The following is a 17,885-nucleotide window of genomic DNA, read 5'->3' on the forward strand; positions in this document are numbered from 1 at the left end:
GATTCTGTCTGTGTCTGTCCGACAATAAAACTCTAAATGCATTCAGCTGGACGACTCCTGGTGATTCCTGATTTAATCTTTTTGGACTTCAACATTTTTTGAACAACGAGAAACGTATTGATATTTGAGACAACATTTGTTAGACCCCCGCCTCTATTGATCTTGTACTTAGTGCCTGTTCTTGCACTGCCATGATTAGTGCTTCTGTGCTGTCTTTTCAGTTCACCTGCTAGGATTTCTTGATATCAGCCACTTCTTCTATCTGTCCGTGGTACAGGGGCTTGTACCTTTATGATGGTTAGGTACACTTGTGCAATCTAATTCAGTCCAATACAACAGCTCTGCTATACATTCTACATTTATTAATACATTTTCAGTTTTTTGTTGACAAGAAGGTGATAATTCTACTTTTTGTTTATCATTGAGGTCATAGTGGGCATACATGACAGGGGTGAAATATTAGGAACACCAGTTAATATAATGCACCTCAGTACTCCAGCATCAACCACTGTGACCTCAATGATGTCATATGTCAGAAAGGATGAATTATATGTCAGGCAGATGAATTAAACCTGACTCCCTGGAGATAGCTGAGACCTCTCGAGATAACAGAACTTTCTTTCATACATATCAAAAGGAATACAAAGGTGTGGATTAATCCTTCAATCCACACAAACTCAGAATCTTCCCCTCCTCTGGACTCCAAATGGCATAGGATCAAAGTAACTGGACACATCCCACATTCCTTTTCCCTAACATGCTTTTGTTTCTGTGTCTGTATTTAGTGTTTTAGCAGCAAATCAACAGCTATGAGAAAAGTCTAACATTTTTTCTGTGACTTGTTATTATTATTATTATTAGATCATTGAAACAAGAGAGAGTTGTGAATGTTCATAAGGTTGATACCACTACATAGCTTGTGTGGAGTATAATTTCTGAGGATAGTTATTAACAATGCATAAAGTTGCGTTAGATATAAGGGTATATGTTGGTTGATTATGATTTGCTAATGATAATCAAAACCAATGATGTGTTAAATTAAGAAGATGTGTGTGATTCTGCATATACTGAGTGAATAAGTATTTCATGATTGAATAAGCATATAAACCACAATATATGTGATTATATATACCATACTTTTATTATCATTATTATTATAGAAAAACAATGCAGTAAGAAAAATAATTGGGTAATATTGAGATTGAAGTAACCTGTGGTAAACACTGCTGAGACGGCTGAACAGCAGCTGTGGGGAATTGGGTTACACTGAGTGAAAGGGGGTCAGCAATATTGACAGTATAAAAGGGACCCCAATTTTTAGTTCTGTGTGTCATTTATTCATAGATTCTGTCTGTGTATGGCGATTCCGGGTTTTGCTGCCTACAATAAAACTAACTGCATTCAGCTGGACGACTCCTGGTGATTGGACTTCAACATTTTTTGAACAAAGAAATACTTATCGATAATTTGAGACAACACTTGACTATTACCAGCCCTTTGCATTTAAAGTTGAGGTATGTAACTCTGACACCAAGTGTTTAGAAATGGTACTGCGGCTCACACTCAAAACACTGGAGAGCGATCTTACTCCTCGCCCCCTCCCGCACGCGGGTTGCCAGTTGTTGGATGTGATCCTGCAAAGGCAGTTCCTATACATACCCTGGTTTTGTTTCTCAAATTGTCCTTCCTCCTTTCCTTCCTTCCTTCCTCCCTCCCTACTCCTTTCCTTTCTTCCTTCCTCCTTTCCTTCCTTCCTCCCTCCCTCCCTCGCCTCTCCTTCCTCCCTTCCTTGCATTTCTCCTAAATTCCTTCCTCTTTTCGTCCTTACTCCTTACTCCTTTCCTTCCCTTCCTCCCTTCCTTCCTCCCTCCCTACTCCTTTCCTTCCTTCCGACGTATTTGAGAGTCATAACGAGGCTGTTTTGGTTTTGTAACATCAGACATTATCTGCAGTGTTCCTAGCTGCAGCTCAGTGGCAACTGGCAACCTGGATGCTGAAATGCTACTGGCTTGGTGATTGGTAGCTAGGTGGTGGGTGGAGCATCAGTACTGACTTGGTGATTGGTAGCTAGGTGGTGGGTTGGAGCATCAGTACTGACTTGGTGATTGGTAGCTAGGTGGTGGGTGGGGCATCAGTACTGACTTGGTGATTGGTAGCTAGGTGGTGGGTGGAGCATTAGTACTGGCTTGGTGATTGGTAGCTAGGTGGTGGGTTGGAGCATCAGTACTGACTTGGTGATTGGTAGCTAGGTGGTGGGTGGAGCATCAGTACTGACTTGGTGATTGGTAGCTAGGTGGTGGGTTGGAGCATCAGTACTGACTTGGTGATTGGTAGCTAGGTGGTGGGTGGAGCATCAGTACTGACTTGGTGATTGATAGCTAGGTAGTGGGTGGAGCATCAGGCCAAAACACAAATGACAACATAAACATTATTTGAGGGCTACAACTGAGCTTTTCAAATGTGAATATTCTGGCTGGACTACTACTGTCAGTGATATCAGTGTTTGAAATGAACATGATTCCTTAATGTCTGGTGACATTTAGGGCCATTTTATGATTATTTGGAATATATTTGTTACATACAGCTACTTTAATATTGGCAGGTATATGCTGCCCTCACCTGGAAAACACTGAACTGAACTACAACTCTTTTTTTATGGTTGTGATTTGATTTTAATGGTGTAGAAAACTAATAAGAATGACAAACAATGTATTCACTTATTAAAGACTAAAAACCCAATTGTCATCATTTTAAAATGCTTTTTATCAAATTTTGACACAGTAAATACACTGTCACACTATTTCACGTAAAGCTACTAAGTAGAACAGCGACTGTAGCTGTTCATAAGTACTGAATTTAGAATGCAGCCATAAATTTGCTAGTTGTTTTTTCCCCCCTCCACACCAAACTTCACTTCCAAATCCCTCCATTTAAGGGGCTCTCTTGTGTCTCTAGCGCCCTCACCTGGTCGGGTCTGATGCTTGCAGTCCACTGTCCCGGGTCACAACCACTTTACAGCCAATCACTGCTCCAGGATTGTCCTTCTTCTTCTCCTCCTCCTCCTCATTCTCTGCTTCGTCATCTTGTTGGATTTGCATGATTCCGAAAACCTCGCCAGCATCATAAATCTATAGCATGTAAAAAAAAGTGAATACATAATAAAAAAAAAGAAAGAATATGAGTTCTCTTGTGGCATTACCAGAGTCCATTGGAGAATGTCTGAATTTAAGGTTTGCTTGCGTGTCATCTTCAGCACATGCCACTAACGAAGCTGCTTTATCACGTTTAATATATTAGACGTAATGACCAATTATATACTTAATAACTTATTCAATTGCATGCCGAATTTACCACAGAGGTATATATTCTGAGTTCATAGCTGTGCTCTATCCAATGTACTTATTTGAAAACAATGAACGGAAAATTTAACCATCGCATTTTTAACGGAGTTTGCCCAGATCAGAACAGGATGCGCCAGAATGCAAAAATCGCAGGTTTTAACAGGATATTAAGTTGTAACATATAAATAGTGGCGTTAATCTGACATAAAGCGCAAGTTATTCCTCATGACTTTATAATAACTTAATTTTAAAGTAACGTTACACACCTCGCTGGTGATTTTGTGATGGAGGCTCCTCCAGTAGGTTTCTGGTATTCCTGAGGACTGTAGGGCTCCAGCGTGCAGGGCCAAAAAAGCTCTGAACTCCTCATTCTCATCTCCATTCATCATTATAGTGTTTGTTGACATGGATAGAGAAAAATGTTCCTCACGTGGAGGCTGCCAGGGCAAACCCGGAAAAGGGAGTGTGACAGCTGAGTAAGCAGTGCATTGTGGGAGAGATTTAAAGGGCGCCATCTATTTTCAACTTGTGCTACTGTGCTTCATTCTTATAAACATGGAATCAGATGGCAGAGAATAAAAGTACAAATTGGATGACAATTATTGACAATGAATGAGGTTATTCTGCACTTACTGAGTGAACAAGCACATTTGTGATCTAATGAATATGAACTGAAATGTATGCAATGAAATACACCACACGTATATTATTTTAAGAAAAGCAACTGAACAGTATTGAAATGACCTGTGGTGAACTCTGTTTAAAAAACTGAGGTCTGAGTTTCTAAAAATTATGATGTATGAAGAATCTCACACTCAGAATAGCCCCAAAGATTAGAAGCCAAAAGGAGATAAGGATGTTTTGACAGAAAGATGATTGGATGAATCTACCTGGCAGTGGGAGGGGTGGCTCCTTCCCATGGACCTCAGCAGTATTTTGGGTATGAAACTTATCATAAATCATTGTATCATTTCTGCATAGACGCTGTCTGTGTGTTTTGCTGCCGGCAATAAAACTCTACTGCATTCAGCTGAATGACTTCTGGTGCCCTTTTATGATGCTGTGTTCACTAAATAAACACAAACATACAGTCAGCTGTGTGACACATTTTTATTCAAATAATTAAAGAGCTACATCCAAATTGAGCATTAAAATGAAATGTGAAAGAAGACTTTATAAATACACTCAGAAAGCTTATTGCTGGCAAACCTCCAGAACAACAAGAACTAGACAAAATATTTTGGATCAATAAAATAAATAAGGTTAAATTGAACTAATAAAATCATCAGTATAATGAATGTTATGTGCAGCTTATTGTACATTAGTACAACACATTGCTCTGGACACATGTTGTATCCTCTTCATGTTGATTCATTCACATAAAGCACAAATGTAAGTAATTAGCTTACAGCAGAGGAAACTGGAAGAAATGTTACATCACTTAGATTATGTTTGATTCATCCTGATTTGATTTGACTACAATATAAACTCCTGGCATTTTAAGCATGGCATGATGTTGCTTAGATGCTTTAGATAATAAAGTTATAACAGCATCTCAGGGTGCTTTCACACCTGTAGTTCAGTTCATTTGGTTCAGATCCAGAGAAAACAATTAAATATCATTACCTTTTAGTTTGTGCTACATTTTAGGTTCACACTGAGTTTTTATATAACAAGAGGAATGTCAGAAGTCAGATCAAATCTAATTCTGGTGACTGACAAGAGATCACTTTACTGGGCCAGATGTGTTCATTTATCTTGTACCATAATATTACATTAGAACAGCTAATACACGCCTTTTCAGTCTGCTCATACTGGAGTTTGATTGACAGCTTTCACATCTGTATAAATGAACTGAACTGAACTAAACAGGCTAATGCACCTACACCAAACAGCTACCACGGGTGTTAAAAGCATCCTCACTACACTTTTGGAGCACTCAAGCAATTTAATATTGCACTTCTATAAAGTTGGGAGTCTGATAAGATACAGATTTTTAAAAAGAACAATGTCAAAGAGTGATTTTTAACATGTTCAATTGGTGGAATGCTTCTTTAAGGGTAAAGAAAAAAAAGGGGTCTTGGTTATATATTGCAAAATTCAACCCTGTCAATTCTGATCTCCAGTGTCCAACTTGTGTGCTTTGTGTGCTCCACCACTCATTCCTAAAGCTTTTTCGCTCCACAATAAGGTTAACAGTGAGTTTGAATCACTATTGCAAATTAGTTGCATACAAAAAGCATTTTGTGTAAATGCTTGAAAAATGACATTATCTTTACACACTTTGTTACTTTACTGCTTTTCAAAACTTCAACCAGCAGCAGAGAGAGAGAGAGAGAGAGAGAGAGAGAGAGAGAGAGAGAGAGAGAGAGTGAGAGAGAGAGAGAGAGAGAGACAGAGAGGATGCTGGCATCATTTCCCAGCATCCACACAGGGTGCAAATCATCCGAGTATGGCTTTCACTTTTACATCTTGAGGAAACATTCTTTGGCATTGCTCCACACTTGTATTCCCTGCAGAGAAAGAGAAGAAATAGAACACATTTAATCATAAACAAAGATGCAAAAGTTTTCCTGTAACTTTCATATGTTGATGCGTTGCACCTTCTTGCACATGCTGATCTGCATGACGGCATAGTTGATGAGAGCTTCCCGCAGGTCTTTGTCTTTCTGCTCCTTAAAGCGCTGCATGTCTACCCACGCCTTTTCAACATGCTCCCTGCAGTAACAACACACACACATAAAGAAAACAGGCAATATATTATCTTTAAAGACCGTGTAATGTGAATTCAGACATTTTCTCCTAAACACATTAAATAGGTCGTAACGCGGCGGTGATTAGCATAAACCCACCCCTGCTGCTGTAAAGGTATAAATACATTGAGCGCACACTACTACTACTACAGTCTACAGTTAGCCAGTTAGCTGAGTTAACTGCCAAGCTAGCCGCCGAGTTAGTAGCTGAGCTAGCCGCTGAGTTAGCCGTCGATCCTAGCCGCCGAGCTAGCACCTGAGTTAGCAGCATAAAGCTCTGAAACATTGTGTCCATGTTTCTGGTAGAGGTGGTGACTTTGATTGACAGGTGACACTTGGTAGGGGGTGTTTGGGAGCAGAGAAAGAGGCTGATTTTTACACAACTTTGAAGCCTAATTTCATATATTTGGTGATTTTTTTATCATTCAAATTTGGCAGAATGGGTAACAACACACTTTTCTGTGGTATGTCAAACTCAGAACACATATTTATTCTTACTTTATACAGACTTTAAATTGCACCTAAATGTCTGATTTGAGTGTGTGAGCTTTAATTTTGGTCAGAAACACTCACTCGCACTCCACTGTTTTCTCCTTGACGGTGTCTTCTGCCTCTGCTATCAGCTCCTCCAGCAGCTTCAGCCTAGCTTCCCTCTGCTCGGGAGCCTCCTGGCCGAAAAGCTTGTTGGTCATGCCTTTGAAGGAGAACGTCCGCACAATCTGAGGAGGTGAAGAGGAAGATGTGAGCACAGGCGGCTGCAGGAGGAGTAAAGGAATGCAGGTGTTAGTGTAGCAGCGTTACCCCTGTCGCCAGCTCCTCACGCTGCTGCTTTTTGGAGATGAGATCCTGAGAAGCCATCTCCAGCTCAAACTGGGCCAGCTCATGTTTCCTGCACACTGCCCTGCAAACACAAGCACAACATAAAACCATCACCTGCTTCTTCACCAATTCACCAAAAACAACTGATTCAAGCTTCAAATGACAACTAGATATTTGTAATTGTATTTAAATAATAGTCTTGGGTCATTGGGTGTAAATGTCTTACCTTAGAGCTTCAGCATAGAAGAGATACTCTTTTATTTGGTCTGCATAATGCTCCTCTTCTTCTAGGATGTCATCTATTGAGGCAGCGTATCTACAGGTGTGTGACAAATAGCAGCAAACACTTTATTTCTATAGCAGCTTTCACACAGGCTAGTGTAATATAAAGTGCTTTACAGTTAGCTGATTGACAAAAGCTGATAATAAGACAGAACAAGTGACAATAGAAAGAAAAAAAATTAAAACACACAAAAGTAAAATAAGAATGATAAAAATGTTTAGAAATATAAATGAAATAAGCAAAAAATACAGAAAAAATATAAGTAATAAAATATAAAAATTAAATAGATCAAATATTGAATATTAAAAAATATTGCAGACTTAAAGGCAGCACTCCCTAAACTCCATCAGCATGTCAAGTGTGCGACTAGGGGAGTGAACACCCTGGACAAGGTCTATTCAAACATCAAACTGGGCTACAGGGCTAAACCATTACCACACCTGGGCCAGTCTGACCATCTGTCCATGCTATTAATTCCTGCATATGCCCCCCTCAGGAAAACTGCTCCCATCATTTCTAAGACTGTTGCCACATGCCCGGAGGATGCCTCCCAGTAGCTGCAGGACTGTTTCGACAAGACCAACTGGGAAGTCTTGGAACATCAGGACCTGGAGCTGTTCACAGATAGTGTACTATGTTACATTAAAAACTGCATAGACACTATCACTGTGGACAAACAGATCTGCATCTACCCTAACCAGAAACCCTGGATGAACCGGGAGGTGCAGCAGCTGCTGAAGCAGAGAAACACCGCCTTCAGGTCTGGTGACAGCGAACTTTACAGCACAGCTCCAGCCAACCTGAAGAGAGGCATCAGAGAGGCTAAGGCGGACTACAGGAGGAGGATTGAGGACCACCTGGACAGCAACAACAAGGTGTGGCAGGGTATCCAGCACCTGACCAGCCCGGGTCACTGCACCTGATAGGGCCAACTCACACCAGGCCCACAGCAGCACCACCCTCACCCTGGAGGAACATGGTCAAGCCGGGGGACCTGTGGATTCCAGACAACACCTGCATGTGGATCAGCAGTTTCCTCTCTGACTGCAGACAGAGAGTCAGGGTGGGCCATCACACGTCCTAAGCCTCAGTACCGGCTCCCCCCAGGGCTGTGTGCTGAGTCCCCTGCTCTACTCCCTGTACACACACGACTGCACCCCCGCCCATCACAACAACACCATAGTGAAGTTTGCTGACGACCCACCATAGTGGTGGGGCCCATCTCGGGGGGGGGGGTCTGCATACAGAGGTGAGGTGGTGCGGCTGTCATCATAGTGCAGAGACAATAACCTCCTCCTGAACACCTCCAAGACCAAAGAACTGGTAATTGACTACAGAAGGAAAAAGACAGAGATTCCTCCGCTCATCATCAGCGGGGATTGTGTAGAGAGGGTAGCCAACTTCCAGTACCTGGGAGTCCACATCGAGGAGAACCTGACCTGGAGTGTGAACACCTCTGAGCTGCTGAAAAAGGCCCAGCAGAGACTGTACTTCCTCAGGATCCTCAGGAAGGAGAACATCACAAGAGACTGCTGGTGTCCTTCTACCGAGCCTCCATCGAAAGTATTCTGACATACTGTATCTGCATCTGGTACACCAGCTGTACAGCAGCTCAGAGGAAATCACTCCAGAGGGTCATCACCACCATCCAGAAGATCATCGGCTGCCCTCTCTCCACACTGGAAGACCTCCACCACTCCCGTTGCCAGAAAAAAAGCCCAAAATATCATAAAAGACACTTCACACCCCGGACACTCACTGTTTGAACTGCTGCCATCTGGGAAACGATACAAACTCATGAACACAAGGACACACAGACTCAAACACAGCTTTTACCCAACAGCAATGACCATTCTCAACAAAAAAACAGGAGCTAATGTGCAATAACAAAAATGATATGTATGTTGATGAATGTTCTTGTAATGTCCGTGTGTTGATGTATGTGTGGAGGGGGGAATGTTGTGAATTCCCTGCTGTGGGGAGTGCATGTCACGGCAGGCTGCTTCACGCATGGACTGGTGGACTGTTTGCGCATGCACATTGTGTTAATAACTTCCAGTGCAGTTACCTTGTTGAGTTAATCCTCTGCCGATCGTCATTGCTTCTCTTCATTCCCTTTGTACTGTACAACAGTGTGCGTCGGTGATGATGTAAGTTACGTAATGAATGAACGTTGTTTATATTTCATGGGTGACGAGAGCTAATAATATTAGCAGGGTAGCATGCTCGTTTGCTTAGCGTTTAGCATGTGTTACTGAGCCCCATAGAATACGGATGGCCCGTCCGACATGTAACTCAGTTAATTATCATACATTTTATTTCCTGCTGTGAATGTTTATTTAGCGGTGTAGCTGTTGTTTATTGAAACTGCTATAACAGTGACCTGCCTGTTGCGTCAGGCCATTGTGTTCATGAATGATCCTACAGTGCCTCCTGCTGGCGATTTGCAATATGACACGTTACTCACGTCTGTTGTAATTTGTGTTATTCTATCATTAATGCTACTGCATAGTAAGTTAATTAATACTGTTTATTATTGTTGTCTTCTGCAGACATCACAAACCACACACACACCTACACATATACTACAGTGTCCTGTTCAGTTGGATAGAGGTCAATAAAGTCATCAAAAGGAGAGAAGTTACTTCTCTGACCGGAGGATTAAGCCAGTATATACACAGCCAGCTTATCATCACCGAAGCTGATCCGTTACAGTGAATGTGTCTATATATATATTTATTTTATTTTATTTTAAATTTATTTTATTTATTATGTTTTAGTTATTTTATTTTATATATGATACACTGACTGGAGAGCACTTTTAATTTCGTTGTACCTGGTGACAATGACAATAAAGATCTATTCTATTCTATTCTATTCTAAATAAATAAGTAAAGTAAAGAGAGAATAAGAGAAAATGTTTATTAAAAGTTAGAGTAAAAAACTAGGTTAAAATAAATTAAAAAGATAAAAGAAAAGTCAAATTAAGTAACAGATGAATTAAGCTTCATATTAAAAGGTGGAATAGAATAAAAACTGGACTAAAACTACTAGAAGATAATCCATAAAAAGATAAAACTGAGAAGAATGATAATAATAAAATAATGTAAAACAAGTAGAAAAAATAAAAAGATGCACATTTTAAAATAATAAATACTCACGCATCCATGTGATGACCAGCACTCTGCAGTCCATCCCCCATCTCTCTCTCTATGGCGCTCCATTCACTGCAGTGAACACATGGATGCGCACGCACACACACACACACACACACACACACACACACACACACACACACATAAAACACACACACACAGTGATACATTTTCATCTTGACAATTCTTCTGTGTATTTTGTTTTGTTTTGTCTAATTTGGATCGAGGGTGGAAAATTGCGAGTTGTGATTTTGGCCTTTGTAAAGTTGACAATGGACACACACACACACACATCATGATATGCTTGTTGTCAAACCTGAAGACTCTCCCGTAGTTTCCATGGACCTTGTACACACCATAGAGTCGATCTGCAACCCTCTACCAGACATACAGAACATACATGAAGGTTAATAATCAAACAATAATGATAATGAAAATGAACATTCTAAACATTTCTATGCATGAATGAGTCATTTATGCTCTATAATTAGCACCAAGTTAGCCATGTTTTGGTGATAGGGCTACAAATACTCAAGCCATTCCTTCATATGAATATAATATTAAATTATTATATCAACCCTTAAGTATACGTTGTCATGTCATGGAGAGTCTTCACTATGAGCAGCTGGAGAGCTTTTTGGGCGGAGATACTACTCTGAAAATAGTATGTTAAAATATGAACAACATACTGTAGCTTCATTCTGTTCATTCACACATATAACTGACACATATGTAAAGGCACACATGAATTCCTATTGATCTTGCAATGAGGAGGATTGCAATGAGGATTGACACTCTGTTTTTTAAGATTTAAAGCTTTAGTAGAAATTTGGGTCTTGAAATCAAAGAGGGAAATCATGAATTCAAACTGTGTGTGTGTGTGTGTGAGAGAGACAGGTAGAAAGGGAGACTTACTGCTCGTGCTCGGAGCAGCTGAGATGTGTGTGACTGCAGCTCATCGCTGTAATGCTTCATCTCCAAGAAGCGTCTGAATAGAGAGAAAATGGTAAATGGTAAATGGACTGTACTTATATAGCGCCTTTCTAGTCTGTGCGACCACTCAAAGCGCTTTACATGACACGTCATTCACCCTTTCACACACATTCATACACTGATGGCAGGGGCTACCACGCAGGGCGCCAACCTGCTCATCAGGAGGATCTAACCATTCATTCACATTCACACACCGTTGGCACAGCAACGGGAGCAATTTGGGGTTAAGTGTCTTGCCCAAGGACACATCGACATGTGGACTGGAGGAGCTGGGAATCGAACCACCAATCTTCCAATTGGAGGACGACCGCTCTACCTCCTGCCCACAGCCGCCCCTAAAGACATAAAGACACACATACAGAAGACACATATTAAAATTAGCTCTTTAAAGGCAGATACATTCATCATTTAATTATTTTTCTTTTTTAACTTTTTCTTTTCATCAGATGGATCAACACATCCGCTACAATTAATATACAGCTTAAACTACAGTGTGTTTAGGAAGCAGTAACTTACTTATCAGGATTTCTCACCCTGAAGGTGGCGCTCAAAGCTCTCAGTCTGGAGTCCGCCTGCATCAGGAGGAACAGGAAGTGCTCAAGCTTAGCAAACATTGAATTATTATAGTATGAACTGGCTGTAAGAATAAAGACATGGAAGCTCCACAAATGTTCTTTACCTTTGCTTGGAATCCTGTCTCATACACCACCTCCTTCCAGCCATGCTCCTGCCACACACACACACACACACACACACACACACACACACACACACACACACACAGTATTAGATTATTACTGATAGTTACATGATCACTATGACTGCTACACTGAGTGAGAGCTGTGCTGTGTACCTCAGTGAGGAAGTGGTAGAGGATCTTTTCATTGGAGAGGACTGGATGTGAGGCCACACGGAGCAGAAAGTTCTCCAATCCGACCCTGCGACGCTCCACAAAGTCTGGATCCATGTTGTCTGCAGACAGCTTGTGCCACACGAACTCTGCCTGTAAGCAAGAGAAGAATGCATTCAGCTTTACATCGTCTTCAACTCCATTTTCATAAAATCACAGGCGAGGGATGATTTAACTTGTTCAGGTCTCTTCTCATCAGCCTGATGATCCTGCTACTGTCTGCAGGAATCCAGTTAAACAACTCACAACACACAAAGGAGCCTGCATTAAAAGATGAAATGTCAAGTTCTGAGTGCTGTACAGACTGCACTGGTGTATAACACAGTCTATTTTTGGGGGGGTGTCATGCAGGGAAAAATGCTTTTATATCAAAGACTGGTTTATTTGAATGAACCAGTAGCTATTCATCTATAAGTTACTCCAAAACCTTTTTTCTTTGTAATTAACTCAGAGTTAGTATAACTAAAAATGACTACTACTATTTATTTTTAAATCATTGATTAATTGCTTAGTCAGTAAAACTCCACATATATTCGATTCATAAACTGTAGGACTATAACAAGCTAACTTATAACTTATCACTATAGTTACTGATTCATTTTCTTTATATCAGTCAAGTTAATAATTGCCTAATGGTTACAGCTCTGCAGTAGTGACACTCCTTTCACTACAGCTGTCTATAAGTAAAGATGGTTTTACTGAACAAAGTGGTGATATAGAGTGGAAGTCAACACTAATCACTGCATTAGTTAGTAACTAACTTAGTAGTTAGTGTCTCTGTCATTTTTAGAAGATCTGGTTGGCCATATTAAGCCATCAGGCTCTCCCTGTGATGCTGTCTCTCCTAGCTTCTTTAAAGAGGTTTTCCCTAGTATAGGGCAGTCAGTTCTGGCTATCATAAACAGCAGCCTGTCTTCTGGTGTCGTTCCCCTAAGTTGTAAACATGCAGTGGTGCAGCCGCTACTTAAAAAACCTGGCCTTGACCGCAGCATGCTGGCCAATTTTAGGCCCATCTCCAAGCTGCTGTTTAGCTCAAAAATATTGGAGAAAGTTGTTAATGCCCTGCTAAAGTCATTTCTGGATGAGCATGATGTCCTGGAGGTCTTTCAGTCAGGCTTCAAAACCCTGCACAGCACCGAGTCAGCCTTACAACAGGTTTTTAATGATATCTTATTAACAAATGACTCTGGTGATCATGTCATTCTTGTCCTGTTGGATCTAACTGCAGCTTTTGATACCGTGGACCACAACACCCTAGTGGCTCGGCTACACCACCTAGTGGGCATCTGTGGTACTGCACTGGAGTGGCTCAGCTCTTATCTGGCTGACAGAAGCATGAGTGTGAGCCTTGGAACTTCAAAATCCAGCTCTGCTCCACTGCCGTATGGGGTTTCACAGGGGTCGATTTTAGGGCCCCTGCTCTTCTCACTGTATTTACTGCCACTGGGCTCCATCCTGAGAAAGCATGGCATCTCTTTTCACTTTTATGCTGACGACAGTCAGATATATGTGCCGCTGAAAAAGAAAAACGCTTTCTCCCTAACACCACTTCTGGCATGTCTTGAAGACATCAATCATGGCCTTGAACTTCCTTAACTTCAACGAGAAAAAAACAGAAGTGATGGTGTTTGGTCCCAGTGGCCTTTGTGAACCCCCCCCCCTTCATTTGACTTGGGTCCTTTGGCAGATTATTTTAAGCCAACAGTCTCAAATTTGGGTTTTAAGATGGACAGTGATTTTAAATTGGATCGGCAAATTAGTGCTGTGGTGAAGTCCAGCTTTTTTCACATTAGACAGCTGGCAAAAGTAAAGCCCTTCCTCACACTACAGCACTTTGAAACAGTAATCCATGCCTTCATCACATCCCGGCTGGATTACTGCAATGCACTTTATTTTGGAGTCAGTCAGTCCTCCCTCACACGTCTCCAGTTGGGACAAAATGCAGCCGCTCGCCTCTTAACTGGAGTACGTAAGAGGGAGCACATAATGCCCATCCTATTTTAAGATTCTTTTATTTGTTTTTAAATCTTTAAATGGTCTGGCCCCACTCTACCTCTCTGAGCTCCTTCACCCCCACGCTCCTGCTCGGTGCCTCAGGTCAGCTGACCTGCTGCTCCTGGAGGTACTGAGGTCAAAGGGGAAGCTCAGAGGGGATAGAGCCTTTTCTGTAGCTGCTCCTAAATTATGGAATGAGCTTCCTTTAAATATTAGACAAGCCTCCTCACTCTCCATTTTTAAAACTCGTCTTAAAACCCATTTTTATTCCTTGGCTTTCAACCGTTCATGAGACTCTGCTCCTGTTTTAGTGTTTTATGTTTTTTTTAATTATTGTTTTATTGTTTTTAATTTGTTTTAAAAACAATAAACAATTATTTTAGTATTTATTTCCTGTTAATTGTTTTATGTTCCTGTGTTCCTTTGTTTCAGCTGTGGTTGTTTTAAAGTGCTATATAAATAAAGTTGAGTTGAGAGTTGAGTTAGTGTAAAGCTCACACTCAGACATGTGTTGAGCTGTTGCAGCAGGGACAGTCACTGTGACAGCCCCAAAGCCTCTGACCTACTTTCCTTTTGGTTGCTTAGCATCTGGAAAGTGGCTACGAGAGACGGTCAACACCTTAATGGGTGAGAATGGTCTTTTATAAATAGACGGCTGAACATTTAGTCTCTCTCTCCTCTGAGATGTTTGTTTGATCTTGGGTTATTTAAGGTTTTTTTGTCTTATACCTACACACATTCATACGCCCATACACTACATTACATTACTGATGAATTGACATACATATTTAAGTTTGTTTATTTTAATAAATGTATTTTTCCTAGTTTAAAAAGTCATGTGTCGTCTCCATATTTTGTCCTACAGGTTGTGACATCACAGACACAGAGAGTATTATTACTGGTCATTATGATCAATTTATATGTTACACAGTTTTATACATACAGCAACTTTTTCAGATTTTTGTTTGATGTGGAGAAAATAAAAAATAAATACATCTCTATAGAGGCAGATTTGGTGACTTCATTGACCTGAAATTGCCTGGAAATTAGTGAAATTAATTATGCTTATCCTGTCATACTAATAAAAAAACACAGACAGGAACATAGGGTTTGGAAACTCACCCTCTTCTCTGGCAGAGGGGGCACCACGATGTATGGATAGGTAACTATCAAGTAGTTCCGCAGCAGCTCAAATTCACTGTATCTCCTCCACAGAGAGTCGGGGGCTGGGTTACGACCTTCAGCCAACGCGTCCATGGGCCTGTGTAGATTGAGCAACAGTGACCGAAAAAAAACAACAACAACAACAGTAAATTTAAGGAACACGAGCAGAAGAGAGGAAGTACAGATAAACATACATCACACCATCTCAGCTCAAAGCGACGGCGCTTCCTCACCGGGTTTCGATGAGGTAAACGGTGAACGTCTCCTGCATGTTTACTGAGTTTTTGCCGCTCCTTTTCTCAGCCTCGGCCACACAGATCTCCATCCTACGCAGGAGTGTGGAGCCTTCATCCACCATCTGAAAAACATCACATCATTCACCAGTACACAGTTACTCCTTTTTTTATTTATTGTTTTATTTTAAGAGCATTGCAAACAGTACTGTCATTGACAATGGTTGCTGTGGGTCCAAATAATATATAGTATATTATAGTGTATTGTCGATACACTTTTAAACCAACTTAACATCAATTAAAAAAAAAACAAAAAAACTTCACCTTTTCGTCACTCCTTTTCTATCTAAAAATTGTTATGTTGTCATTTTTTGTAGATATAAGTACATTAAGAGCTACTAAATCTGTCAAATTCCATGTAAGGACACATCATTGACTAATAAAGATGATTGTAATAGTAAATCATTATTAACAAACTGTGGACAGAGCTCTGTGTGAGACTTATGGATGTTTATATGAGCTTCACTTGTTTCCTTGTTAAGGCTACGAGCGAACAGCTGTTTAATGTGACATATGCAATATTATATATGAAGCAAATGAATATTAGCATGACACTGACAGTAGACTGGGTTGGTTAAACGTGACCCACAGTGGCTAAAGCTATTTGAAGTGGCAAAAAATATCACCGGAAATATGCTAAAAATAACACGAATTAGATGAACCAACGTAAAGCTAGCTTCATATTTAAACAGCAACGTAGCGATATACATTTAGTTACAGTTATGTCTACAGTCACACTCATTTTAACACAACACCAAAAGAGAAAGCTTATATTTTTACCGTGTTGTTTAAACTACCCGTCCCGTCTGCGGCTGTGAGCTCTGAATCGTCGTCAGTAGCCACCGACTCTTCTTTCCCATCCTCCGCCATCCTCCTCTCTCCTGATGCTGCTGCTGGAGAGCCAGGACGCATGCGCAAAGCGTCACAGCATCCAACGCATAATACAGATGATCAGAGACAAGTATTAAAAAGTTAATATATATTAACTCACACTTTAAGGCTCTTTATTCCTGTGGATTTTTTACGCAAAGAGCTGCGTAAGTTAGACACTAAAATATATTTTTTATTGTTTTGGAATATGTACAAGTTACATTTGTATTGATCAAATGCATCAAAAACTTTTAGGACTCCAGAACTATTGCTAATGTTTGTTGACTACAATTTATGCAATCATTAGTGATGTTGATTAGTGTACATGAATCCATTGTATAATATCTAATCTACTATAATTTGCCCCTAATATATAGGCCTAGGCAAAGTATATAATGTGATAACAAATAATATATATATATATACAAATAATAAACCAGCTCTATGATGATAATACTTAGATTCATGTGGTGCTTTTATATACAATATAGTACAGCAATCTGGAATATAATAACACTGATCTTTCAATAAAAGCAGGATGGGGACTGGTGTTTCAACACTAAATCATCACCCTTTGTTAAACAGCCTTCATCATAGTCACGAACAAGTTTCAAAATGTGTTTCTTTTGAAACTACATAACTTTTGCTCCTTAAAAGTTACTTAAGTTACTTATTAGTGACAATTACAGGATAATGATTACATGATTCACAGGGAGCTCATTTCATAGTGAGCATACAGTAGACTACAGATAGCATCCTACCAGAAAAGTGTTGCGGTTGTTTCCGATAAGTGTCGCTTGTGATTGTTGCTTTATCAAATTAATTTTAAGTAAACAAACTGTACCTTATCCCCTCTTTCAGTACCAGACTAGGACAGCTGTAGTTAACCTGTACTGAGACATAAAGATAAAGCTGCAGTTGCACCTCACCCACATGACAGGACAGCTAGAGGTTAAAGAGCAGGTTACAGGTTAATGTTGGAGGAAAATAATTGATGTTACACAATTATAAAAAGGTGGACCTGTTTTTATCCTAGCTGTCCAGGCACAGCCCAAGATGGTCAGTCAACATCAACTCCACTGCCCAGTCCTGTGCACAGCGATGATGAATCATCCTCTGTTTTTCATGGATGAAGCCAGTGATGTCATGGATCCCAGAGAAAGTGACTCATCTGATGAGGAACTTTCAAATCCACCACTGCAGGGATTCCACCCAGACCTCAAGTAAGACTTCTTTTAATTTTAGATTATATGTATGACCAAATTGTGTCATTGTGCAAAATAATTGGTGATTTTCTTTTTTTCAGTGT

The 17,885-nt window shown here is 40.3% G+C and overlaps 2 protein-coding genes across 3 annotated transcripts in view; both read right to left on the reverse strand.

Moving 5' to 3' along the window:
• ttll12 (tubulin tyrosine ligase-like family, member 12) overlaps window positions 1-3,782 on the reverse strand; it is a 29,839-nt gene extending 26,057 nt beyond the window's left edge. For both annotated transcript variants that reach the window (XM_053344223.1, XM_053344222.1), the window contains exons 1-2: window positions 3,608-3,782; window positions 2,965-3,128 (exon numbers count right to left, since the gene is read on the reverse strand). In XM_053344223.1, the coding sequence (XP_053200198.1) occupies window positions 2,965-3,128; window positions 3,608-3,748 (305 nt within the window). In that variant the 5' untranslated portion in view covers window positions 3,749-3,782. The remainder of the gene's footprint in view (window positions 1-2,964; window positions 3,129-3,607) is intronic.
• Window positions 3,783-5,698: 1,916 nt separating this feature from the next.
• LOC128353317 (sorting nexin-4-like) lies at window positions 5,699-16,618 on the reverse strand. The gene is made up of 14 exons (XM_053314008.1): window positions 16,487-16,618; window positions 15,647-15,771; window positions 15,372-15,510; window positions 12,198-12,347; window positions 12,024-12,071; window positions 11,861-11,916; window positions 11,267-11,339; window positions 10,668-10,729; window positions 10,358-10,423; window positions 7,140-7,229; window positions 6,896-6,995; window positions 6,668-6,813; window positions 5,945-6,059; window positions 5,699-5,854 (listed from the first exon to the last, which is right to left on the reverse strand). The coding sequence occupies exons 1-14, from the start codon at window positions 16,616-16,618 to the stop codon at window positions 5,807-5,809; spliced, it is 1,350 nt and encodes a 449-aa protein (XP_053169983.1). The 3' UTR covers window positions 5,699-5,806.
• Window positions 16,619-17,885: the final 1,267 nt, after the last annotated feature.

This window comes from Scomber japonicus, chromosome 23 (genome assembly GCF_027409825.1).
Source record: "Scomber japonicus isolate fScoJap1 chromosome 23, fScoJap1.pri, whole genome shotgun sequence".
Lineage (NCBI taxonomy): Eukaryota > Metazoa > Chordata > Actinopteri > Scombriformes > Scombridae > Scomber > Scomber japonicus.